The sequence below is a fragment of the Crocodylus porosus genome, unplaced genomic scaffold (assembly GCF_001723895.1).
Source record: "Crocodylus porosus isolate Cpor-Errol unplaced genomic scaffold, CroPor_comp1, whole genome shotgun sequence".
Classification (NCBI taxonomy): domain Eukaryota; kingdom Metazoa; phylum Chordata; order Crocodylia; family Crocodylidae; genus Crocodylus; species Crocodylus porosus.
In genome coordinates this window covers 197,085,875-197,112,757 of record NW_017728886.1, presented here as the reverse complement: position 1 = coordinate 197,112,757, position 26,883 = coordinate 197,085,875, and the positions used below count along the sequence as shown (strand labels likewise).

General features: G+C 44.6%; 1 protein-coding gene across 2 annotated transcripts in view; it reads right to left on the bottom strand.

Moving 5' to 3' along the window:
* Positions 1–26,883, bottom strand: part of LOC109318551 (chloride transport protein 6-like) — a 124,886-nt gene that overhangs the window by 26,156 nt on the left and 71,847 nt on the right. For both annotated transcript variants that reach the window (XM_019547878.1, XM_019547884.1), the window contains exon 12: positions 26,564–26,730. In XM_019547878.1, coding sequence (XP_019403423.1) covers positions 26,564–26,730 — 167 coding nt within the window. The remainder of the gene's footprint in view (positions 1–26,563; positions 26,731–26,883) is intronic.

Here is a 26,883-nt window from a genome sequence, read left to right as displayed (position 1 = left end):
ATACATCTTCAAATCACATTGAGTAGTGTTTATTGTTCCGTTGCAACCAATGAATCTACTTGCAAAATAAAAATGCTACTCACAGTGGGTGTTTGTGCACGGGATGCCCAGACAATGTACACGATGAAAATTTCCCTGTGTGGATTAATGGCATCACACTTTACATGTATCCAAGTTCCTAGCAATTTAAATGAGTTTGCATTGTTACAAACTAACCCCCATCCTGATGTAGCTTAGTTCACAACAACGCAACTTGGAAGGGTGCCGTCATTAATTTGTCACATGTACATGGCAAATCACTGAATGACATGTAGTATGCCCTTTTTGTCCATCAGGTGTAGCTACACTTTTTGTGTAGAGAGCCCCCTTGTCCACCAAGTGTCACTATTATTTGCAGGTTTTTGTGTATAAAGAATGTTTTAAGACACCAGGTATAGCTGCGGAGTCTGACATGAATCAATCCTCTGCTGATCCCTTATTATTATTTTATTAAATAAAGAGTTCAGAAGACGTTGATCTGTTGTTGTCATCTCCTATTTTACTTGGTGTGGTGGGTGTCCAAAGGGCCCCAGGGTGCACTGGGGGCTTGCAGGTGAAGGTGATCACAGGGAGTGGTGTCTTGACACACGGGTCACTGGGCAGCTTACTGCTGTGCCACGGCATACACAGGGCTAAAGGACCTAGCAAGGCTAAAACACATCCAGAACAAGCATGCCTATAAGATACAAAAATTTAGTTGCCAAAGGTGCAGACAGAGCCCCCCTCCTTGGCTTGACTCTGCCTGGTGCCAAAACTTGCAACAGTTGCAAAGGCTGTAAGACAGTACTTTAAAGACCCCAGGAGTTAGTGGGAAGCATATGGCGCTACAGGACAAGCCACAGCAGGGAGGTGTGGCCACAGGGGGCAGGCACTTGTTTGCAGCCAATCAGGGCCTGCTACCATCCATGGCCAGGTACACCTTCTCACTCATTTCGGGCCAACAGCTTCTTATCCACTCACAAGATTCACTGAGTGCATCTTTTTCAAGCACCAAGAGTCTTTATTTCACTCAGCTTCCCACATTTCTTGATTTTCAGTTCCACTTGCAATGACATGCAGGCTACCAAGGCAGGCTGCCACCGATGCATGAAAGGAACCACAATGAGTCCAGGAGGCATTCCAGGACCTGGCAGGACCGGCAAATAATGACCAAGCTCCTGGAAACAATTCTATGCTTGCTGGTCATCAGTCCTGCTCCTGCCCGACAGGGAGCAGCACAGGGTGGTACAGATCCACGTTCTGTCATCCAAAAGTTCTCAGTCAAGCTCTGAAAATCCAACTCAAACCCAAGTTCTTTTACTTAGAAATTATTATTGCTTAGATTGATTTTTTTCACAGCTCATACACTGTTACGGTAGTAAAAAAGAATACTGTTATGTAGTAATTGCACTTCATTGTCTTATAAAAGTTCTGTGGTTTGTTTAATTTTTGGTGTGCAAATAAAGGTTTCTACTATCTTGGTTCAATTCTTCACTTCAGATACTGTCAGTCATCTGGTTGAACTTCTGACTCCTGATAAGGTCAATGCGCTCAGAGTACCCACCCAATTAGTGCTCCCCACATTAACAAAATACTGGAACAGCCCACCACCACCCAGCCTTGGCAGAAGCATCCTCCATTCCTGCCCTGGCCAGCCCCAGCCCCAGCCTCCCAGCACTTAAAAAAAGCCCTGCACTTACCAGCTGGGGATAAGGGCCTCTGGGGGCTCATAGCAGAGCCCCCATGTGTAGGGCAGAGCAGTGGGTATCTCACCACCCGCTCGACACCCTCACAGCAGCTGTCACATTGCATGGGTGCAGCGCAGCTCAGCAGGGCGCTGCACGCCATTTGAAAGCTAAGGCAGCTCTACCTGTCAACCAGTGCCCAGCACCAGAGCTGCAGTGGGCCCAGCTCCCAGACAGCATGCAGTGACCTGCCAAGCCACACAGCACTTGCGCGATGCAACAGCTGCTACGCAGGTGCCAAGCAGGGGGGCAATACCCGCTGCCCACCACTGCCTCACAGGGGGGCTCTGCCACTAGCTCTCAGAGGATCTGATCCCCACTGCTGCAGCCAGTCAATGCAGGCCTTTTTTTTTTTTTCTTTTTTCTTAAGTGTCAGGAGGCTGGGGCTGGGCAGAGGATGGGGCCAGGCAGGGCAGCCATGGGGGCTTCTCCTGTGGCTCCTCTGGCTGTGCCTGCTTCTGCCCTGGAGTGGGGAGCTGCAAGAGAAGCCCCATGGCTGCCCCATCCCCCTCCCAGCCCCAGCCTCCCAGCACTTTAAAATGACTGCGGGGCTGTGCCCAACTCTTCCTGGGGGCACCTCAGAAACATTCCGAAACAGCCAAAAGATTTCCAAAATGTTTTGGATGGTTTCCTTTAGTTTTGGAGATGTTTTGGAGCCTTCCATTTCATTTTGGATTCAGTGTTTCGGGCACTGAAACAGGCAGAAACACCCCCCAAATGAAACTGCTGCCAAAATTTCACACAGCCCTAGTGGGCATGTACTCTTTCATTAGTACAATGCGTCTGAAAAAAGCCTGTTTTTCATTGGTTTGGTTTACCTCCCCCCCTCCAGAACCCACGCCCACACTCTACAACCCTTCCCATGTCATCAGACAGACATGGACAAAAATTCAATTTAATTTAACCAAAGCATTTATTTTACTGTCATTAACTGAAGCAAAACAGAAATATTATGGGAACACAATGCCCATTCCCCAATTTGCTTCAGATGCATCAGCATAGCACTAACAACTAAAAACCCATCACCTGTCAACAGCTCTTCTTCCCCCCTCCTCCCCTCCCCCCAGGCCCCCTTGTCTCACCCTCCACTTCATCCCTAAAGTGTTGCGGCACTCTCTTTGTCCTGATATAGTAGGAGCGTCCCTCACTTGAAGGCACAGTGGCTGATGCTGAGGTTGTCGCTATTGGGAGCTGATCACAGATAGGGTTTTCTGTGAGGGTCAGCTTATGGATAGGGGCATGCACAGTGGATGTCACATGACTAGTCTGGGGTTGTGGGGGAAGAGGTAGCTCACAAACAGGGGCTGAAGTCAAGCGTCTAGGAGCTCCTGTCTATACTTGCCTTCTATTCACCGGCTCCAGGCAATATTCTGACAACACTTATTGGCCAGGTCAAGGAATTCCCTTGTGCTGGCCGTGATGTACTGTTGAGCTGCTGCCTCTTGCTCTTCAACCTTTCTATACACCTCCCAGAGTTCATCCCCCCATACTCATGATTCAGAAGCTGCCACCAAAGCTTCCATCATGCTCGTTTTAAACATCATTGCCTGTGGCAGTGTTCACACATTCACTCAGCTCTTGTCCATGCTGATGTCCGTGCTTTGGGTGCACATCCCAAAATTCCAGCAGATGTGGTAGCTGGCAACAGGAATGTGGGGGGGGAGGGAGTGATCAAAGATCTCATCCCCACATCCTGTAGCAGACAGACTATTGGCGATCACCAAGCAGCATCCATGTTACTTGGCAAATTAATACAGCCACCTGCAAAGAATGATTATGCTGGAACCCAGATGTCTCCTCAGTCCACTAAGGAGTTCGTTGTACATCACTCAGCAGCACAAATTTCTGCCACTAAATGAATTAATGCTTTCCCCCCCACACACCCAAGCAACCTTAAGAGAGGGCTCAGCAAAACATATAAACATATCCACCCCCATATAAGCAAAACATTGCAGAACTGAGAACAGTGAATGTATCTGCTGCTTACAAAATTAACACCCCACCTCCCACCTTGCCATGCTTGGCCTTGGCACAGAAGTCGGGCTAGATCTCCATAACTCCTAGTCACCCAAAGCAATGCCCCTAGTCACCCAATGACCCTTTCCCATAACTTACAAGTCCCCAGGCGTGGATCCTCAGGTGTCCCCAGCACCAACACTGATCTTTGGGTCTCAGGAATTTCTGACACATTGCACAAATGTGGGGACAGTACTAGCATGGAATCTGATGCATCCTCCTCCTCTGGGTTATGCAGGAAAAGTATCAGGGAGAGTGGGGTCATGGTCAAAACAACTTTGTCTTGGTTCTCCTGTCCTGCAGCTGCTGCGTGCACTTGCCCCCACCTCTCTGACATTGTTGCCTGAAGGCTGCACAGTGCATACCATACTGCCTGCTGCAGTGACAGGACAGTCTCTGGACTCTTGCAGACTAGGTGACATTGTGGCATCCTGTAATCCCATCATGCCGAAGGATCGGGAGCAAGCATCACCTGCATCCTTTGTGAGAATGCAGGACAGCTGCTCATTGAATGGGGCTACTGTGCATCCTGCCCACAAACAAAAATTCTGGTCCTTGGCCCAATGGAAAGCACATTTCAGGGCCTTCATCTTGCTGCAGCACTGTGCCCAGTCCCAGTTGTGGCTGAAATCCTTCATTTCCTCAGCAACAGACACACAGACTGGCTTATTTCATTGACTTTCCAGCTGCATCAGAACCTTCCAGTCCCCCCAGATGTCTGCCAGTTCTTCCTGGGCCTGGCTGGAGCCATGACTTTGAGATGCATCTGGTTGCTGCTCCAAACCTAGGGTTCATGACTTGTTCTTCAGCGCCTCCACTGATTCTATTTTTCAGGGCCAAAATGAGTCACCAAGAGAAGGGTTGCTATGCTCTGACCAGAATTGCGAGACGCTTTCTGCCCCTGGCCATATGGAGGATGTATTACTGACCAGCGAAAGATAGCATTCAACTACTACCTCAGCAAATGCCAGATAACTGTTGAATGTGCCTTCGGTGGTCTGAATGCATGGTGGAAGTCACTGAACTACAAGCTCAAGGTGGAGTCAGAAAACATTACAGCATTCATTGTGGCAGCCTGCATGCTCCACAATATTTGTGAGAAGAGTGGAGAGGTTTGCAACGACTCCTGGTCTAAGGAAGTGCAGGAGGCAGTGGCTACACAGACATGGGAAGGCTGAGCATGGTGCCACCTACGATCAGCATGCAAATGCTGGTCGGGGAGCCATTGTGCAGAATTGCTTTGTCACGTAAATTTGGGCTGCTGCACATGGTGAGGGTGCTCTGTAGGCCACCTATCGATCAGTACTGAATGCTAAAATGTTCAGCAATTACCGTCAAGTGTTTCTATTAAATAAAATAAAAATGCTGTTGCAGCACTTCTGGCCATCTCTTAGGTGCATTGTTTTTAGTGCGGGAAAGGGGGAGGAGCCAGAGAAGACTGAAGTCTAAAGGTTTTTCTTGGCTTTGTGTGCACACGGGGTGAAATGTTGCAAGGATATTAAAATGCATTACCAGCACTGGTCACATTAACTCAATACCCAATATCCACAAAACAGCATTGCCTCTGCTATAAGACCAGCTGGAAAGGTTTCCAAGTTTAGAAATGGCCACTCTGCTAAGGCACGGTTTGCAGGTGCCCCCCACCAGGTTCACACTTCATTGCAGCTTACACATGAACTGCTTGGGCCAGAGCAGAGCAGGAAAATGCTGGGTGGGGGGAAGAGCCACCCCTCAGGGCACTCCTGAGACTGAATAAGTAAATCAATGACCCCCAACACTGCAGGTATGTGAGTGCAAGAATGTGGGTGCAGAAGCGGGGGCTTCAAGTGTCTTCCAGGACTGCCCAGTGAGATAATGCAGGGGTGAATTATCAGCGTTCCAATTAGCACACCACAACACTCCAATATGCCTGGGAATGTATATATATAAGAAATTCATGGGGTACGGATTTGTGCATATTATAAGCGATAGGAAAACTTCAGCACCCTGTTTGTAGGGGTGGTTGTTTGAGTACAATTTTAAAAAGTGAGTTTACACACAAAAAGTTTACTTGATGACACAGAAATAGGAAAATTTAAAAATAAGGTAAGAATAAAAATAAATGTACGAATGAAAAGAATAAAAATAAAATAAAATAAAATAATATTTTTTAAAATAGATTGGTGAAAAAATTTAACAGAATTTTAAATTCTGTTAAAATGTGTGAAAAATAATGTAATTAATTTAATTAAACAACACTTAATTCAATTATTTAAAGTAATGAAATTGCACCACATTCAGGCATCTGTATGTCAGCATGCTGTGAGCTATAGGTGCCCCCTGCTATAATTTAATGCAAAGACATCAGCGGGGTGGATTGTTATGCAGCGCCCCCTGCATTAATTTACTGTGAATTACGCACTGAGCATTTCATAAGATTTAAGAGTGATGACATGTACACAGTGACAGAAAAATGAAACCAACTGTTTCAATTTAGGGGGCATAGAATGAAACCCTGAAGGACTAAACCCCTGTCACATGTACAAGCACCCCATGAGATCACTGGCAAAACCAGGCCATTATTACTGTTGGGTATATCACTGTACTTAGCCAACTGATTTATTAAAATGCAAATATCCCTGTTTGCCCAGCATTTAAATAGACCAGCTAAAACATACTAAAAAGAAAAGCTAGGTATGTCTGTCTGAAGTTCCATCTGCACAAATCATTAACTGTACTAATTTAAAACGTGTTATACATAGCATAATAGACATAAATACAAAATTAATGATAATGGTCATTTCCTATATTATATAAAACCTATAGAATTAGTAAATAAAAAAAATGTGCAAGTCAGTTTTAGCAGATTAGAGAAGAACAACAACTTCGCTAACCATTTATTTTGATTGCTGAGAAACAGTTTCTGCACCACTAGAGAGTATCTGCGTTTCCCTCTTCCTCCATTTCCTAATATTGTTAATTTACGTTCAGGACAAATGTTTCTAATTATCGCAATATGCCACAAAATATCCTTATGTTTTCTCATATCAGTTGTTAGTCTAGGAAAACAGCTGGTTTGTTATATAGTTAAGAATTCCTGGCTTTCCCCGAGATCGTGAAACATCTATAGCAGCTATTGTAGACACAGAGCCTGCTTTATCACAGGTCAGCTTTTACAGACATAAGACAACTCACTAAAGGAAAAACAATTCCATCCTTTGGTGCTGATTTTTTACTCAATGTCAGAAGCAATTTTTATTTACTTTTTCCATTGTTTTAAGAAAGGGTACTGCTTTAGAAAAATAACTGTAACAAAATAGTTTACGAAAGAAGGTCTGAAAACAGGGATCTTGAAACATAACTGGCCAAAATTAGCCCTTGCCAAAATTCTACTTCTTTGAAAGACAGGGTCAAATTAGAATCAAATCAATTTATAAAACAACTCCCTTAGCTTCACCATTCAGACTGTTTCGTTCAAAGTCCCTTATAAAGATTTCAGACTTAAAACAATGACAGATACTTAACTATGGTATTGTATACCTTTTTCATATACTGAAGAATGGAGAATTTGGCCCTGGTGGCACTTCCTAGGTAATGCCATGACATTAAAATGTCCTGACACAGATCTTTATTTTACAGGGCATGAGAGAAATAGTTTCCAGTGGGAATTCCTAAGTAGCATAGTCTATTGGACAATAACGCTAGACTATTTCCAAGGGCACAAACATTTCAGATTCTATTTTCAACAGAGTACAGCTCTCCTTTTGCATAGCTTGAAAACTGCATACTGGGGCATGCCTCTGAATACAATGCAGAACAAAGAATATCTGCCCCTTAATTTGAAGAGGCATTCATCCTGTAAGAAGTTAATATGCCCAAGTTGTAAACTATCTTGAAATGAATAATGGAAACATAGGTTCTGATCCTGCTGCTATTGATTTCACTGAAAAATTTTCCCATTGAAGTAAACTGCAAAAGAATCTAATCATAATATGGAGCTCTCTTAGACAACAATTCAATTAAAGGGAACATTTTTCCTCTTGAAACATATAGTTTACTCTTAATTTTGATCAAATTTCAAATGATTAAAGGGTTCAAAGTTAATTTTTAAATCCCAACTCAAATATATTCTAAGACTGAGTTACATGAGAACACAAGCAATTTACCCTGTTCAGTATATTTGCATACTTGCCTTCCTATTTTAGCAGTCACTTGAATCATTTTCTTTATGTGGTGAGAATGTTTACCTATTCACTAGCTACGGGCCATGATACTCAGAACAGCATTGGATTTTATTTGGGCTTTTTGTAAACCATTTTTTATTACTCTGACTGGCTATTGGATCTCATATAAATAGTTTTCAAAAGTTTGTTTTGGGATTTGCCCCATGTTTGTGGCCATTGCCAAAAGCATTTAAACCAAACAATTCCAAATTTTAATAACAGAGATCGAAGACAGATTAGTTTAAAGAGATACTATTGAGATGGGAAAAATAAATGGTGTAACTTATTAAAACTGTTCAATTTTTTCAGTCTAATTCTCATTCAACATTTATGTTTGCTTTCTAATACTCTCGGCTTACAGAATGAAACTGAACTGATTAGTTTAATTATTTCCATGCAGCTACTGCAACTAACAATATCATCTTTGAGGTCTCAAAATGCTGCTGCTTTATAATTATTCATTAATGCTCACATTCTGGTTCTCAAGCAACTCCACTAAATCACAACATTAAAGGGAGCCGTTTCCATTTAAAATCTATTCTCATTTTTTAAGTTAATAGAAATGTTTCAGTGCATATTAGATAACTATGAACCTTGTTTCTTTTTTAAAATACACTTAAATTGATACTCTTTCTCTTGCAAAACAGACCAGTGATGAAAGTAGACCAAACACAAATCCTGCATCTGCAAGCTGACTGAATCACTTAGTAGATATTTCATTATATATGGCTCTGGGTGTCTAGTACTGTAACAGCCATTCAAGTCAATAGATTTTCTATTGATTTGGGTGGCATGACTGGGTCTTTAAATATTCAATAAACAGCTCCCTGTAAAATCAATTCACAAGAGTTGTATAAGGATTGACTAAGCTAGAAATGTATACTGGTTAAACTAAATTGATTTTGAAAGTTTACCTCTCATAAATCAGGCTGCTAAAAGAAATTCATTTTAATTGATTATTAAAATAAACCAAAACAGTAGAAATAAGGTATAAGCAGACTTCAGTATATCTATCATACCAGTTGCACTGGTTTAACTAGTTCCATTTAATATCATTTTTAGATAAACATATGCAACTCCTTAGTATAGATAAGTTTAAGACTCAAAGCTGTCTACTTTTCAACCCAGCACTAATGGAGATCACTTCCTAGTTAAACCAGAAGGCAAAAGATTCCAGTCTCTGCTCAATACAGTTAACAGATACACATATTGATCTTGAAAGGGAAAACTTCCCAGCATCTTCTAGGCCTGACTCTTCCAAGATGTGTGAGTGAGAGAAGACTTGGCTGTTGAGGCTAGAATTCACCTAGACAGTACAGCACTTAAGTGTGAAATGTGTTGTTTGGGTTAGCTGAATGTCTCTGTCACTTGTTTCCCAGAGAGGATTTACAAGCTGCATCTGTGTAGCAACTACTATAGCACTATGACAAATGGATTTCTACGTGGTCCCAAATGTCTGTTGGGAAACTCTACTGCTCTTCAATGTGAAAACACACAAAGCAAAGAAAAAAAAATGGATGAAAAGAACTACTGATGTCTAGAAAGTAGACACATTTCTAAAGCTTTGTTTTTGGGGTTATTTTAATTTTTACCAAAAAAAATACTAAAAAGTAGGGCCTGACTGATTCTCTGTTGTGAAGTGTTTTATATTTAGTCTGTGATGGTATGAAAGAGCATCAGATCATAACAGTACCAGAGTACTCCCATCTTTGCACAGGTATAAACGTCTGTGCAGATGAAAGGCCAACATCAAATGAGGCTCATAGTCTGGGAAGTTAAGTTCAACATTAAGTTGTATGGGATTACTAACCAAGCAGGTGAAAAATCATCCGCTATCATGATTTTGTGCTGGAGGTGTCCACGTGGCAGCTTAGCCTATTGATGCCTTGAGACACTCAATTTCACATTATGTCCAGATGCCAGTTATAAAGAACATGATTCTTGACTTCATTTGCACAGACCATGGTGCGAATATGTGAACAGACTCAGAAATGGCAACTCCTTCTGGACTTTCCCACTACTTCTCCTGCGCATTCTCTTGCATTCTGTATCCCTGAACTACTTCATAAAGACACTGCTCTCTCTTCCTTCAGAACCCATCTCAGGATTGTCTACTACAATGCCTATGAAAAAATATCAGCAAAAGATCAATTAAAGATAACTGCTACTGAAAACAAAATCAGTAAAATACAAATAAATATTGAAATGCAACTACATATGCCATTCTCTATTCTTCTCTAACCAAATCAAGAAATGCATCTCAGTAGGAAAAGGACTCAAGACATTCAGTTCTGGACTGAACCTAACTTTCCCTCGCTGTGATTCAGGAGTTGGGGAACATGAGTTTTAGGCCTGGAGAGCTCATTTCTCTCACTTAAATCACTCTAAACAGGAAAAGCTATCTTGCTACACATGTTCTTTAAAAATAGGACTGTTTTAGCCCATTATAAGTTTCCTATTAGGCAAATCCTAAAACCATGTGAAGAGTTACATGGAAAATTATAGGAGGAATTGACCAAGTCCTACAGAGGCTGTAGAGCTTATAGGCCCTAATCCTGAGACACATTAAACCCTCCTTTACTAAAGGGCACTTTTTATGTCCAATGACTTCACTAAAAAGTGGGTTCTCAACACTTGGAAATATTAGTCTCTGAAGAAACCGACAGAACAGAAGAGACAAGTATCTATGATGAATTAAAGCTGGGTTTTTGGTTGTAGCCATGTTAGTCTAAGGACATAGGCAGGCAAGGTTCTTTGAGTAGATGCAGGGCCATCCGGGGGGAGGGTGGGGGGTGGCAAATTGGCGCAACCGCCCCGGGCCCTGCGCTTTGGGAGGCCCTGCAGCACTGGGTGGAGCAGCGGTGGCACAGAGCTGGGTGAAGTGGCAGTTCCACCCCCACCCATAGCAGCAGCAGCTTCTTCAGGTCTGGGGCTGTGGGATCGGAGCTGGGGCAGGACCCCACATGGGCTGACTTGCCCAGGGCCCTGCACCCTGCTCGGGTCAGCTCTGAGCGTTTGTGATATCTTTTACTAGACCAACTGAGTGGCTGAAAAAAAGTTCTTAGCAAGGTTTCAGGCATAGGGAGTCTCTGCTGGTCTGAGACTCTAAGGAATGAAGGAAACTAAATGTGGCTGGATGTCAGTGAGAATGTAAATAGGTAGATATTAGAAAGACAAAAGGTAAAGATGAATTAACTATCAGCCATAGGTCAATGCAAGATATCTGTCCATATAAACAAATACAAATATATGATGCATGTAAATAGAGTATATGAGTGTGTGGAGATGCACAGGAATTGTACACATTATATATATCTGTGTCTGTAATACTTAAGTGCATCTACACACACACACACGAGTAAGAGTTCATTCATACAAAAAGAGAGATACAGCAGTAAGTATCTATTTGTGGATAGATAACTAAAGTAAATGTTTCTTACAGCTTCAGCAATCCCTGCCTTCCCAAGATCATTGCAAAATGTTGTGAAAACCTTCACTTAAAAAGCTAAGATCTCTGCAAAATCCATCTGTTCTGGCATTATAACCACCTGAAGTCAGAGAAAGTAATTTCCCAAAATGATATCATGCATATTATTTAAATGCAAAGAAATGTTCCAAATAAACATCTTTAGGAATAAAGATGGAGAGAAACATGTAAGCTGTGCACTAAAATAAATACCCCATGAACTCTTTCATAATTGAACAAATGAGGAAATTAGTGTTCTCTGGATGGATCACACTGCAGAATAATATCCAAAGGAAATCTGCAAATACTAAAATGTCTCTTGTAGTCCAGATGCAATAATATGACAAGTTTCTTGCAGTTCTGTGCCAGTAAAACAAATCCAAATCTGGACAGAAGACAGAAGGTTCCTGTGGGACCATTTTTATGAATGCTTCATTCAAGGCCTCCACCCTCATGTGCTATACCAGCCACCTTCACTTTTCCACTCTCCTCGATTCAAGGAAGGACAGATTAGCATTGGAAATGGTAGCTGAAAGATTTCCAGGCTGGGATGAATGATAATAATAGGCACCTCAATGCCTAGGTGCAATTTATCAGATGACCTTTCAGAACCTGATATGTGGATATCTAGGACTTAAGGGGAACCTATACGCATGCATTGAGGCTGCTCTGATATGCTCCAATTACTGCTAGAGTGTGGCAATTACCACACTGGGGAGGCACTTTACAAAATGGTGGCAGGGGCGCTTTAATTAAAGCTTGTTGGATAAGCTTTAGTTAAAGCACCCCCCACCACCATTTTCAGCTTGGGGACACTGACAGACGTGATGCTCTAGGTGATTTAATTAGAGTGCTCCCTCTGCCCCCCACCTCCTGGAGCACATGTAGGAGACCACAGAAGTCAGGATTACAGTAAGCAAGATGAAGACAGGGATTTCAGAGTGCTCAGGGCCTCACAGGATCAGACCCTTTCATATGGAAAGATGGTCTTGCAGCAAAGGCATAATTCCAGGTCAGACCTGGGCTGAAATCTTGGCCCCATTCAAATCAATGGATGTTTTTTGCTGGCTTCACTGAGGCCACAATTTTAACCCACAAGCACCTTTTCTAGATGTGCCATTGAGTAAGGGTGTTGTTACACATTACAATTTGCAAATGCTAAAACAGGGGGAATGTTTTGCTGTACTGAACTGAGAAAGTTCTCTGAGCAGTCACATGCTTACTACAATCATTGACCTGAACAGCTCTGACTTGGAGCTAAAGGGCTGGTGACCAGAGAAGGCTAAGAACCAGAATATCTGGGTTCCACCCCTGCTCTAGGTGACGGCACAGGGAGGGCGAGAAGATAGCTGTCCTACGGGGAGCCCCCAACCAAGTCCACTGTGACAGCTGCTGCTGAACTGATCGGGACCCCAGACCTGGGACCATATACACAGCCATCCCCCAAGAGAACTGCACCTTTTGCCCAGGGTCACTTCCTGGCCACATTTCTCCCTAAGCCCCAGCAGATCTCCTTTGACCAAATACTTCGAGATAGGCTGTAAGCTTGTTCCCATCCTGGGATGGGGGTTGGGAGAGGACTGAAGAAAGCATTGATTGATTAATCATCCACAGAAACAAATTCAAATACCTTGGCCAGGGAGAGCACCAGGTGGCTCACAATCCCTCCTTGACTGACTGCCCCAGCTGGCATCAGATCACCAGCAGCTTTACTGAAATGGCTGTAATCCTAAAGCAATCTGTGCATCAATGGCATCAGCTTCTGGCCCTGGCAAGGCACTACCTTGAGGACAATGATACTGCCATGGGCACTATGCCAGCCCAGCAGCATGCAACACAAGACAACGAAGCTAAAGTCACAGCACTGCAGGTACAGTATTGGATGCCACTTCATCACTGGGCACTACTAGTGAGTTCATGCTTGCAGCTTAGGGGGATGAACTGTGGCAGCATAACTTTAGACTGTCTCATCACACACTCATAGACCTTTGCACTGAATGGGTCAGAGGGAAGAGGCTAGAATCAAGTGGGCAGGGCACAGTGGAGCTACCTGGCATAGGGGGCTGGGCTCCCTCTTGCACTACCCAGCACAGTCAGCTTCATCCTCAGTCCCCCATGCCTCAGTTTCTCCCAGCCAGCAGAACCCCCTGTTGATCCGATTCCATCCTCCAAGCCTTCCCTGGGGAGGGCTGCACCTTTCACCCAGAGCTGAGCAAAAGCTGTGGGAAAGTTCACTTAAGCACCGTTACTCATGGTTAATTGCATTTTGCTCATGCTTGCTGGCCCCATTTCCCCCAAGCACTGCTGGCTCTCTCCTGGCCATGCAGTTTGATGGGAGCTGTAGCTCAGCAGGTGACAGAGAGCTGGGCTGTGGGGAGCCCCTGAGTCAGTGGAGAGCTGGCAGGGCTTGGAGGAAATAGGGCCAGGCAGCATGGAGAAAATGCAAGTACAAATAACTGCACTTAGATGAACTTTCCTGCAGCTTTTGCCCATCTCTGGGTGGCACCCATTATTAGGCAGCTAGGGCAGGAGTTGGGCTTCATGCAGTCATTGCTGGGAAGGGGTAGGGTTTCACATGAACCAATTAACCCCTGACTAGGCCACTGAGTGCCCTGACTGGTCATCAAACCATACACAATTCCTGCAGCCCAAGTATGGGTGTGCCACTAGTTCACACCTCCCCTGCACTGTGAGGAACACAATGCCCCCAGCCCTCCTGGTAAATCACAGAGGCACTGACCGTAACCCCTGCACCTAGGCACTTCACTACAGCTAAAGGCCCGAGGTGCCTGCAAGCCATGAAACACCCCAGAGCTCCAAGTCTTCCCCATGCCATGCCCCTCCTCATATCCCTAGGCACCTGAACACATCCTTTCCCCTTGGATCACAGACTTACCAGGAGTTGGTGATGGATTGCTGATGTCTGCCTGCTCAGTGAGGGTCTTGTCCAAGCTGCCCCCATCTTCTACATCATGGTTCTGAGTCTGGGCCACCAGGGTCAGGATCAGAGCCTGGCTGGGGACCAAGTCTGTGGAACAGGAATTCTCATGCTCCTCTTACCCAATTTGCTGCTCTACTTTATGCTTCCTGCCCTGTGCACCCTGCCTGATCTGGTGCTCTGCTTTCTGCTCCCTGCCTTATCTGCCACTGAGCTACATTCCCCCACCCCAGTCTGCCATGTAACACATAGAGGCTATCCATGCCACTTGCAGCAGCCATGTCACAGGATGACCACCCCTGCTTTATGTTATTTCTCAAAGAATACCTGGTTTCTCATGATTCCCTATGACGAATAAGTTAATATTAATCAAAAATTGTGAACCATCTGTTTCCTCCTCTGCAAATAAATGGTGACATGACAACCACAATGACTAATAATTATTATTCGTGAGGATGAGGCAGAGAGAGGGATGGGCCGAAACAGAGATGAGATTATATATGATATCATTGTCAGTGAAGCAAATTCATTTTAACTTAAGGTGAATCTGGTAATAGTGCCAAGGAGAATAAGAAGATACAGTAATTGCCTCCACACTGTATCTTAATAGCATTTAAACACTTAAATGCTTCAATGAGCTTTGAATCAGACCCACTAAAAAACTGCTGGAATTCAAATAATTTCTAATGACGTCTTCATGAAAATAGGCTCATCCAGTTGGCTGCTATGCTGACACAGCTGGATTTTCAGTGGGGGTGGCTATTTCTAAGCGGAAACTCTCGATAAACTGCCAACTGGTGGCCAGACGTTAGAGCAGACTTAACCAGTTAGTGGAATACCCCATCCAGTGGGAAGATCACTGGGTGTTGCACCTGCACATTACCACATCTAAAAGATGAACTGGCGCCCTCATGATTCAGAGGCAGCCTATTTTACCAGGTGAGCCAAAAAGAAGTCTCCCTCTAGCTGAGTCAGTAGAAACTGTGCTAAGCTTCCCTCAGCTGGAAGTCACTCTGCATGTTGTACATAACAGCCTGTAGAAGGTTGGAATGGCTCATACATTACCACTCTATAAGCCTGAAATAAAGGTTATTAATTCCATATGCTACTGTAGTGCATTTCTTTCTGTAAAAAGTATGCCAAAGTCACTCCTTTCAGTTTCACAGGGCTCCTCTGAAATGGAAAACATATCGAGGATCTGCATGCATTTGTCATCCTCCCTCAACATAAAATGAGTTATAGCAGTGACTAAGATATTTTTGGAAAGAGTTCTACATGATCCAAAAGTTTTCTTGTAGGGCTAGCTAAAGCTGCTATTAACGTACAAAGGGTGATTCAGAATGGAGGCTAAGGACAAACGCTAATCTCATATTAAGCCTCTATCCTATATCCAAATATATCCAATATAGCCAGACTTGGCACCACTGTCAAAGTCCCTTCCACACTACAAACTGAAACTGTGCTGCTTAACTGGGTCAGAAAACAAACATGTTTTAACCTGTACTCCTGACTTGGCTGTTGTTAACACCTTGAACCTTATGTACTAAACCAGAGCTATGTTCTTGAGCTTTCCTTTAAAGAGAATCTGCACACTCCCCTCACAAGCCAAGCCCAAAATCTACCTTCAAATATCCTCCTATGTCCCAGGATCTAACCATTTGCAACAGCGGTCTCCAAACTTTTTATGGTAAAGATAACTTTTTGAAGTAAAGGGGAATCCAGGATCTACCATGCCCACCCCCTCCCCACTCAGCAGGTCAGTCTGGGGAGAGGAGGCAGATCAAGGCCTCCATGGTTAGGGAGGGAGTGCAGCGGGGCGAGTGGGGGTTGGTCAGGCTGGGCCGGACTAGGGGATGGTCAGAGCCCAGGCAGCTTATTCAGGTGCATGGCGGGGGTGGGGGTCCTGCCGCTGCACGCACCCTGGTGGAGGCCCAGGGGACATTTGCCCCTCCCCCTTCCAATGTGTGTGCAGGGCAAGGCGGCTGAATCCCCAGACTGAAATCGACTATCAGGGGCTCCCCAGTCGACCGGCTGGTGACCACTAATTTACACTTTCTTTCCTTTGTTGCCTTCCATGTGCAAAAAGAAATATGCCTATTTATCTCAAAATTAGACTTTATTATATTTTCACATCTCAAGTTTTTCTACCAGCAAATGTTCAGATTCAGAAACTGAAAACAAATTTAAAAAACTGTTGCTGGATTTAGTGTAAAGTAACGCTAAGAAATTGCAGTTTCATCAAACCATAAAGGCTTGGTTGTTAGATTCCCTCATCTGACTGCCTACACATCCACTGTATATCACTAGCCATTTGGCACGTCTTCACAATGGTAGCAGCCTACCCCACCTGGGACAGCCCTGAGAAAGTTTTGCACATCTACATTTCCACACATGCTCCAAACATAGAAGTAAGCTGAAGAGATATCTCCAGGGACCTCCCTAGCAGCATCTGTCAAACATGCTGGAAACTGGCCAGAAGGGACACCTCTCATCAGCTTCACTGGCATACTTCTGAGTTTAGAGTGTGTTAGCAGGAGCAAGCAGGCAGGGTATGCTCCAGGCCATCCAGGTCAGGACACAACATGACCACCACCATCACCTAAGTTTCATCCAAATCCTTTTAAATCAAGCCCAAAGACTTCTTGGTCATCACAACTGAGGGAGAAGGATCTGGCTAGCCTGCAGCCCCTCCAGAATTGACAGGACTCCCTAGGGCAGGCACCTTTGGACCTGCTTTGCTCTCAGGATACTACCAAAGGGTGACACAGAAGGGCATACTTTGTTGTTGCCTTTTGGCAGTGGCAGAAGGCATTTCCTTATTTTCCTGTTGTTGTTCTTTTGAATCAAACGTCATGTTCTTTGGGTGGTGGGGTGGGAAGTATTTGTCAATTTGAAGGGACAACCACAACCCCTCTGTGGAACAAAGAGGATATCAGATCATGACAGAAGTTGGGGAAGGGCAGAGTGCTTTCCCATCGGTGAGAAACAGGGGCATGGAAATGGGTGGGTGATGGAAGGGGGTAGAGGAAGACGTTTTTGACAGGGGCGGACCTAGAGGGGGTACAGTAGCTTGGTTCCAGCCCAGGAGCCTCTAGAGATTTTTTAAGGTCTTCAGAACATATAAGAATCCCCCCCTTCTTTCCCTTTCATGCTCAGGCACATCCTCTTCCCTACCTTTCCCTCACCCCTTCCCCTCGCTGTTGCTGCTTTCCCTTGGTCTGGGGTGGCACACAGCCTCAAAGCTGCTGGAACAGTGAAAGCAGGGCATGTGGTAGGCAGGGGGTTCCCCTTTCCTGCACTTGCTCCCCAGAGAAGCAGGCAGGGTGGGGGAACCCACTTCTCACCAGCTACAGCTGTTACTGTTCCCAGCCCACAGGTCCCCCAGCTGGTGTGGGCAGGAGTGGCTTTGACGCTTCTACTCCCCCAGGACAGTGGGGAAAGCAGCAGCACCAGGAAAGGGGAAGGGGGAGTTAGAGAGGGTAGGGATCATTTAACCAATAAACCCACTGATAACCCATAACTGATAGTTTACCAGTTACTGTTTAGCACAGGGTGGGGTACAGTCTGGCATGGAAGGGGAGGAAGGGAAGCCACATAGTGCCCCAGCAGGAACAAGAAGGGCAGGCAGGCAGGAGAGTATGGAGGAGGACCAGGGATTAGTGCCCATAGCCTAAGAGAAAAACAGCAGGCAGCCTAATGCCTCATCAGTTATACAATTAGCTGCTCATTCACAGATGCTCCCTCCCAACATGGGGCTTCATAGGCTGTGTTGTCTGGCTAGGCTTGCCACCACCTCACCCCACTTTCTACCCCCCAAGGCCCTCAAAGAGCCCAGGGAGTCCGGAGCAGCTCCCAGCAGCAGCTGTGTCCGAGCTGCTGTGTTATCGGTTAACTGTTTACCCAGTATAATTAGATGAGGTTAAACAGACTTTTTTTTTTTATATGATATTTACATTCCTAGGAGGGAATGTCCCTGTAAGCATGGAGGACTTTTTTACAAAGTCCCCAGAGCTTGCTGTGGCAGGGTGCATCCCTCTCAGTTCAAGTGGGGTGAGGAGGAGGCTGGGAGTGGGGGTGGATGGTTCCTGAACCCCACTTTGCCAAATCCTGGATCCGCTCCTGGTTTTCTATACCTACAAGTGAATGGAGGTTGGGAACACTGGGAAGGGCTAGAGAAGTGATTTGCAAAAGGTGTGCCACAAAAACAGTCTGGATGGGGCCCCAGCCAGAGAAGCCCTGATCAGCAGGATAGTGTCCAAAGACTGGATCCAGCACATGGACCAGGAAGTGAAGCATGCAGCCAATCTGAATCTGGAAAAAAGTTATCAAAAATTTGGGAAACAATGGGCTAGAGGTTTTGCTGTCCCAAGTGATAGGCAGGGAAGCAGGAGTGGGAGAGAGTTTTAGAAGTCCAGATTGTCGGGAAGTCCATCATTGTTTCCTATCTCATGGGTTGTTTGGTCTTTTATTGTAAGCTGTCCTGAGTCTTCTGAGGGAAGGAGGAATATAAATCTAAAGAATGAATAAATAAATAAATAAAAGTAGGGCAGTTATATCGGTCCTTTAAAAAAAAAATGTGCCACTGATGGAGAACAGGAGAGATGAAAACATTACCATTGCCTGAGACCCCTGTTACTGGCAGGGAATTGATGAAGCGTAATAGGCTTTGATGATCACAGCTGGTAAACTATGGACTATATTTCAGAGAAAAGCTGAGACCTAGAAACATGACAGTTTATCATTACCATTGACTTGATTACGAGCAGTAAGTGCTGTGAGTGTACTGAAGGCAAGGCAAGGCAAGCCTCAGGGTCTAAGAACAAAGGGCATGAACACAAAGACTACAAAATTTTTCCCAAGAACTAAATCAAAACATAGTGTCTATATAAAAAATCCACTCGTTCTTATATTTTGTTTCAGTTCAATGAATATTAAGAAATGTATTAAAGTTGTCTATGAACAAACATTATATTAATACGCTTAAACTGTGCAATAGTTAGTTAGTTTAGTGCCCAAACTAATATGCATTAAAAAAGGGAGAGCAAGGATATTTGGAAAGATCAGATATCATGCAAATGAAAAAGCTAAATAACCCTCTTATGATTACTTGCCAGATAACCAAAACATATACAATATTTTGGTATTCAGGTGAATGTTCAGTAGTACAACATCATCTCATTCATATTCACATATAAGCAATCCTTCTCCCTCCGATTCAGACCATTAATCTGAGTCTCTCAGAAATCATTTGTGAAGATTGGAAGCAAGCATAACTTGGAGATTTCTGCAGAAGAAAGTAGAATGATCAAAACACCTTAACTGATATGAGGCGACTGATTTCTTTTACAACTATGTAAGTAAGTTCTTAGGTAACAGAATCCTACTAAAAATCAAGGTCCTGCATAAGTTATGGCTTCATGCCACCTTTGCGATTCTCTGAAATAGGGGTCACTTTTAGCTCAAGCGTAATGTTGAACAATCTTACCCACCAGTTGACGCATCCCTTACATAGTTTTATACCAGCCCAAAGTTTTTCCCATGAAAGCAGCTCTTTCACTTGGAAAGTTTCCTGTTCCCAAAGAGAACATGGTCAAGGTTCTGCCCTAGGAACTCTACAAACAGATGGGTTAGGTACACTAAATTCTCAGTCCACTCTTCTTTTACTGTGGTACCCATCTGGATATAAACTTTAAAGTATGTAATAAACAGCACTGGTTTCAAGACAATGTGACATATGTGCCTGGAAAAGCTGTGTATGAATGAGCACTTGTGTCAGCAGGATAAGTAAGGAATCTTTTAGTATAGTTGTTACAAAAAATCCAGGGCCAAACTAAAACCCAAGAGCTGATCACCCTGAAAGTCTAGGGATTTTCAAAATCTAAAACCACACTAATTGCCCCTATCCTTGTACTAGGCCAAGCCAAGGCCTTGAATCCAAAACAATTCTCATACTTTGAAATCTGAATCTCTATAGCTTGGGCTCAGAAAAATGTAGAACAAGAAAGGAAAAATCTCGTCCTTACTCCATGGATGTTTCATATAAGGCTACCTTTTATATGCTTTAAAAAAATAAGGAACATATAATGAACCCACTATAACATACACTCCAGCCAAAATTGTTGGCTCCCAAAAGCAGCTTCATAAGGTATGCAATACAGAAACACCCAGGAGACTATGTAAGAACTTTGACAAGCCTAATATTAAGCTAGAACAAAACAGAACTACTGGCACCAGATTCACTCAGCTCTTAAGTAAACTTGTCTCATTAAAAAGCAGCCCCTAAGATATTTTCTCTCTGAAGTGTATAGTAGCTTATAAAAAGCAAGAAGAGCTGCCAAGTTGTAGATGTGTTCAAGTACTCTTTACCCTCATTAAAAAGCATTCCCTAGCAGCTAGCAACTTTGAGTGTTCCAGTGAACTAGATTTTATAAGGGGGGTGTTTATAGTGGTGTGCAGTATAGCTGGAAGTCATAGTGCACTGTAACAAACATGTATTAGGTATAGCTGTATTTGGAACCTTATCATCCTAGGCACAAAATGTAACAGAGAGTATAATAAATAAGGTTCAGAAATGTACATACTTAGAAAACAAATGGAGTCTCTCCGCTACATGGAAAGGAAGTCAGCAAATGACTTAAGGCTCAGGTCATCAGAAGAATTTGAAATGCCTTACTCCTGATTTTACAGTTAGAAACATGTGTTCATTGAATGTATTTGCACATGCAGAAAAATCTGCTGTGCAATATACCATTGGATTTCCATGGGAGTTTGGCACCTAAAATACCTCTGAGGATGAGTTAGTCCTTTCTGTTCATGTACTAATCCATGGACCGAGCCTCAATCCAACATATTTTTTATATGAAGACTAGCTCTAGGCTCAGCAGAGGGATGAACAAGATGATCTAATAAAGTAGGTCTTTTTTTATGCCTAGCATCTATTTTTGGGAGGGAAAAGAGATCCATAGAGCCAAGAGACCTGTGCTTCTTAAACTATAGGCTCTGAAGGCCTAAAATTTTAGTGTAACCTGTCTTGCAAGGGAGTGCGGGTGTGTGGCAGTGGTGACTCAGTTTCCCACAAATACTTCAATTTAATAAGAGGCTACTAACAAAACAGGTTGTATTTATTTATACACATGGGATGCTTGTATACGTGACAGAGGTTTAATCCTCAAGGTTTTATTCTATGCCCCCTAAATTGAAAAGAATAAAAACCCTGTATAGAATAAAACCCTGAGGACTAAACTGTTTCAAATTTTTCCATCACATCATGGCAAGGGGCCCGAACCTTTCCCCCTCCCCCACAGAGCCGGAGCCTGCCCACAGCCAGAGTGTGAACCACTGGTGGGCTGAGCAGCCCTCGAACAGCTGGAGTGTATGTTATAGGGGGCTCATTGTATGTTGAGCTGCGGGGGGACCCAGTCCTTCCCTCCACAGTGGTGATGGCCCCCGGGGTCGTCTGGGTGGGCTGCCAGCAGGCCAAGTGCTGCCCCAGCTCAGAAGCAGCATCCAACTCAATACAACTCTTCCCCAGCCCTGAGCTGAGGCAGCACCCGGCACACTAGCAGCCCACCCGGGAGGATGCCTAGGACCACCCAGGAACAGGCTGGCTTGCCCCTGAGGCAGTGCAGGGAGGCAGAAGGAGGGTGGCTGGGTTTGCTGGCGACTGGAGAAGGTGGTGGGGATGATGCATGGGATGTGGGGCCACACACAGGCGGGCTGCCAGCTAGCCAGGTGCTGCCTCAGCTCAGAGGCACCTGATCTAACACTTTCCTGAGCCCACCCGGGCTTCCAGAACCCCGTGCACTGTCTCTGATACCTTCTCTGGCTGCCAGCCCACCCAGCTTGCCCTTGGAGCAGTGCAAGAAGACAGCAGGAGGGCAGCTGAGCATGCTAGCAGCCAGAGAAGGCGGTGGAGATGGTGCACAGGGTCCTGGAAGCCCAGGTGGGCTTGGGAAAGTATTGGATTGGGTGCCTCCAAGCTATGGTAGCACCCAGCCATTGGCAACCTGCCCGGACTTGCAGCACCCTGTGCACTATCCCTGCCATCTTCTTCTGCCACCAGCAAACCCAGACACTCTCCTGCTGCCTTCCCACACTGCCCTAGGGCCAAGCCAGGCCATTCCCATGAAGCCCCAAGTGTCCTGGCAGCTGCAGGAGCCTCCTGAAGGCAAAAGCAGCAGGGGAACCGATCCTCTCCCACCCCTCCCCACCCCGGCATAGCCTGCCCTCTGCTCCCACATCTGGGTAGTGAGCTGACACCTGCATTATTGCAATTTGCAACACTGCACACTAAACTACATCGGGATGCAATGCAAACTCATTTAAAACCCCCAAAACACTTGCACGTGTACAGTATGATGCTGTTAAGCCACACAAAGTGACATTTTCATCACACATACATGGTAATTAGAATTGCAATCTGCAGTTCAACCCATCTTCTAAATGAGGAAGAAGTCAATACTTCTCCCAGCTACACTCAGATCAGGCTCCTCCACAATCTCCCTGGGGCCTCTTTCAATGATGCATGGAGCATATTAGGGAGCAGGGCCTCTCCCCTGCTCCTTCCATGCAGCTCTGGACAACATGCTTCCTGCCTTGCAGCTCCTCACTCCTACTTGCCTTCCTGCTAGTCCTCAAAAGCTGTCTAGGGGCTATAGTTCAATCCAGCTGTCTGGGTTGGTCTGGGTCTGGTTTTCCTGGGTTTGGAGTGGCCCTACCCCTCTCTTTTTAACCCCCCACAACCCTGGGGCAGAGAGTCACATTAGCCCTAGAGTGACCACCTTTTCAAAATGGAAAGGTGGGACACATGTATGCCTTCCTGCCACCCACCCACCCCACTCCCCTGGCAGCATGGCTGGAGCAGAGCCCATGAGGGACAGGGAAAGATGCAGACTGCCCACTGCAGGCTCAGGACTCCCTGCCTTGCTGCCCTCCCCCTGGGAGCCACGTATCACCAACCACAAGGCACTCCCTGCCTTGGGAGTGCTGCCAGCAGCAACAGGGGGCACAACTCAGTGCCACCACCACCACCCCGCACTACTGCTGGGCAGACAGGGGGCACATCACCATGGCAGCACAGGCCTCTCAACAGTAGCAGCACTGAGCCTCCACACCCTCCCATGCCAGGTCCAACCTGCTGGGCCATGGAGCCCCTGGGGGGAGAGCAGCAAGGTAGGGAGCCCAGAGCCCATAAGTAGGCAACCCGCATCCACCCCAGCCCATGCACAAATGGGGGGGGTATGTGCCCCCTCCCCAGGAATGCACCAGCAACAGGGAACCAGCCCTCCCCTCACCCCCACAACCCCCTGGATGAGCTGCCCACACCTCCCCATTCCACATCTGTCCCTGCAGCCATGCATTCCCACCCTGGCTGTGGGTCCCGTGCACCCACTCAGCTGGGCAACACCCCAGCCAACACCCCTGCCCCACTGCCTCCCTCACTGTGGAGGCCTCAACCTATGCTCCCCACCCCCACCATAGACTTACTTTCTGGGAACTACTCTCCACACACCTGGCTGTATCCCCAGCCACGTGCACTTGAGCACACATACACATGCACGCGATACCCCCTGCATCCTGCTCCCCCAATCCCCAAGCAGCACCTTGCAGGCTGGAATGCTGCTGGCCTTCAAGGGAAAACCTGCCATTTCCCACATTTTTCTGTGGTGAACAGAAAAAACAGATCCCTGCACATGATACAAGGAATCCAAGACAAATGTTCCCCTGGAATCATTCAGCCAGGACCAAGATTTGACCTTCCTATTTTGGGACTGTCCTGCCCAATTAGGGATGGGTGGTCACCCAAATTAGGCCTCTTAATTACTGTCCTTTCCATTAATATATAGTCATCATATTCCAAAACCTTTCTAGTTTCATTCAGTACAGAAGCCAAATAGAATTGATTTTGCTTTTGAGGAAGAAATTACAGATGTCTTCACTGTGTGAGTTATTTGGGCATGCACACACACACAGCTAGATAATTTATCAGCTGCTTTCAAACAAAGTCATTACTAGTTATTGAACTGCCATGTATCTTTCCTACTGCAATGATTTGGGAAATGTGTCAACTTTTAATTTCTGGTTGATCTTACGAAACTTCTCAGTATTAAATGACTCAGAGAATGTGGAGTCTGCCATTGCTATCATAGGCACCAGGGCTGTGTCATACACTTCCTGGGATTAGGGGCAACGGAAGGCCATTAAACCTCAGTGGATCCCAGTCAAATGGGAACACTGTGAGGTAAAAGGTTGATCACACCCCCAACAAAACAATTTCTCTCTGATAGGGACTGGAATTTAGAAATCATAACATCAATATAAACAAGAACAAAGAAATAAGGTATTAACAGAAGGCTTTAAAAACCACAATCTGCAAGTCTGGAACCTTTGAAAGGATTCACCGGGACAAATGACGGTTGGTCTGAACAGAGAGGGATCCTTTCAAGACCAGAGGTACCTTGGCTCCACTTCAAACCAGCCAAAGGAGGAAGAAACTTGTGCCCAGGAAGCATGCCAAAGAGGCCAAGTAAAGAGTCTACTCAGTCCACAGCCTACTCAGACCAAGAGACGCTTGAGAGCATTTAGGCCAACACAGGACACTCAACACAGTAGCCTGGTGAATGTCCGGTTTGGGGATCTTTACCAGGACTATGATGCATCTGCCTTATTTAAAAGACCATTAATGTGTCAAGGGACTCAGCCATGTCAGAAAGCTCTTTGAAAAATTGGTCCTGGAAGGAGAGGGAAGGGAAAAGAGTGGGAGTGGAATGACTGAAATGATATATTTTTCTATGCCTTCATATATATATGGGATCTTGCTCTGAACTCGGGAAACTAGCTGTAATTCTTTCCATGGCTATGTCATCTGACTGGAATACTAAGGGAAACTTTGTGGCCTCTTCCCTCTCTATTTTATCTGCCATGTTACATACAGAGAACATCCATAATTTCACAGATTGTTTTTATTTCCTCCTACCACACTGCTGGCTCCTTTTCCCTTGTGTCAAACACAGTTTATGCCCACCCCCCCCCATCCCCCATGCTAAGACAGGCTTTCAAGTATTACTAAAGTTGGAGCAAAGTGACAAAGTATGGACAGCAAAACCATTGACATTTCTGATTCTTTCAATGATTCATTTGAAGATACAAGTCTATCCAATGGACCACAACAGGGAGAGAAATCAGTGGGGTTGTAGTAGGCACCTACAAACAGCTCTTGGTTCTGGAGAAATATTATTCAAATAGAACTGGTAAACAGAAAGAACCTGTCTGAGTCAACAAGGATTACTCTCAAGTTTCCTTAAGACTGCTGTACCTCACTCCTTGTCAGTGAATATTACACAGAGAAAGAAGTAGGATAATCAGTTTAGTTATAATTAAGAAAAATAATGAATACTGGCTAAGAAATAGTCAGAAGTTCCTCTTTACTCTCACTTATGATATGAACATGGGAACATTCTAATGAAAATGGGATATATGAATAATGAGACAGTTGTCAGTTCTCGTTACTCATACATACATACAGCTTTATTAGTTAAAATAAAAATATAAGGGATATAAAACCTCTTATTTTCAACTTTCAACTTCTGAGCTGTAATTGCCTGAATTTTGGAAGAAACTTCTGCCTATGAACCAGTTTTTCTATAACCACCTCTTATAAGGATAAAGATTTGGTACAGAGCAGTCAGAGACAGATTAATGAACTCAACTAACAACCATTCAGATCTGGTATGGTAATTCCTCTGTCCCAAGGCATTAGTCATTTCGCTAAAAAAAAAGGAACAAATGTGAAGAACCTCTCAGAAATCTCAGAGGAAACCTCCATTAAAATCTAGAGAATTAAACCAACTGCACTTTTATTTTAAGCACTGTCTTAGACATTGCTAGGACACTAATCATGGACATAACTAATTTCCAAACAAGGTAATTTAGATTTATAGCATAAGCAATTTTCTTCTGCATTTGTATAACATCTAACATAGTAGGGTCTTAATCCATCTAGAAATATGTCACAGGTATGCAAATAATATGTAGGACTTGTCCACTGCATGTGTGCAACATAAAACCTTGTCTTTACTCCTTTATTCAACACCTCAAAGCATCAGGTCCTGAGCCACACCTATATGCGAGAACAGAATTTAGCCCATAAACCTTTAAAACCAACAAAATAAGATCTCACCATTTTTTCCTCTGGCTAGCAAAAGGTTCTGAGTCTAAATAGGGAATGCATTTCAGCTTCAGTAAGGAACTGTACAAGGGCAGGTTAAACCAGTCACCGATCATCTTGGCCACCATGACAGCCACCATCACGAGCAAAAGGGACTGCACATCATTTGTGATCTCTATCTAAAAAGAAAAATTAAGAACTTTCATTATTTTGTATATCTGAAAACCACTGAGGCAGCAAATACTGTAATAAGGACAAACATTCAATGAAAACTGAAAGACAAGTTATTTTTGTATAAGGGAGATATACTGGGGTTAAAATGAGAGAGAGCA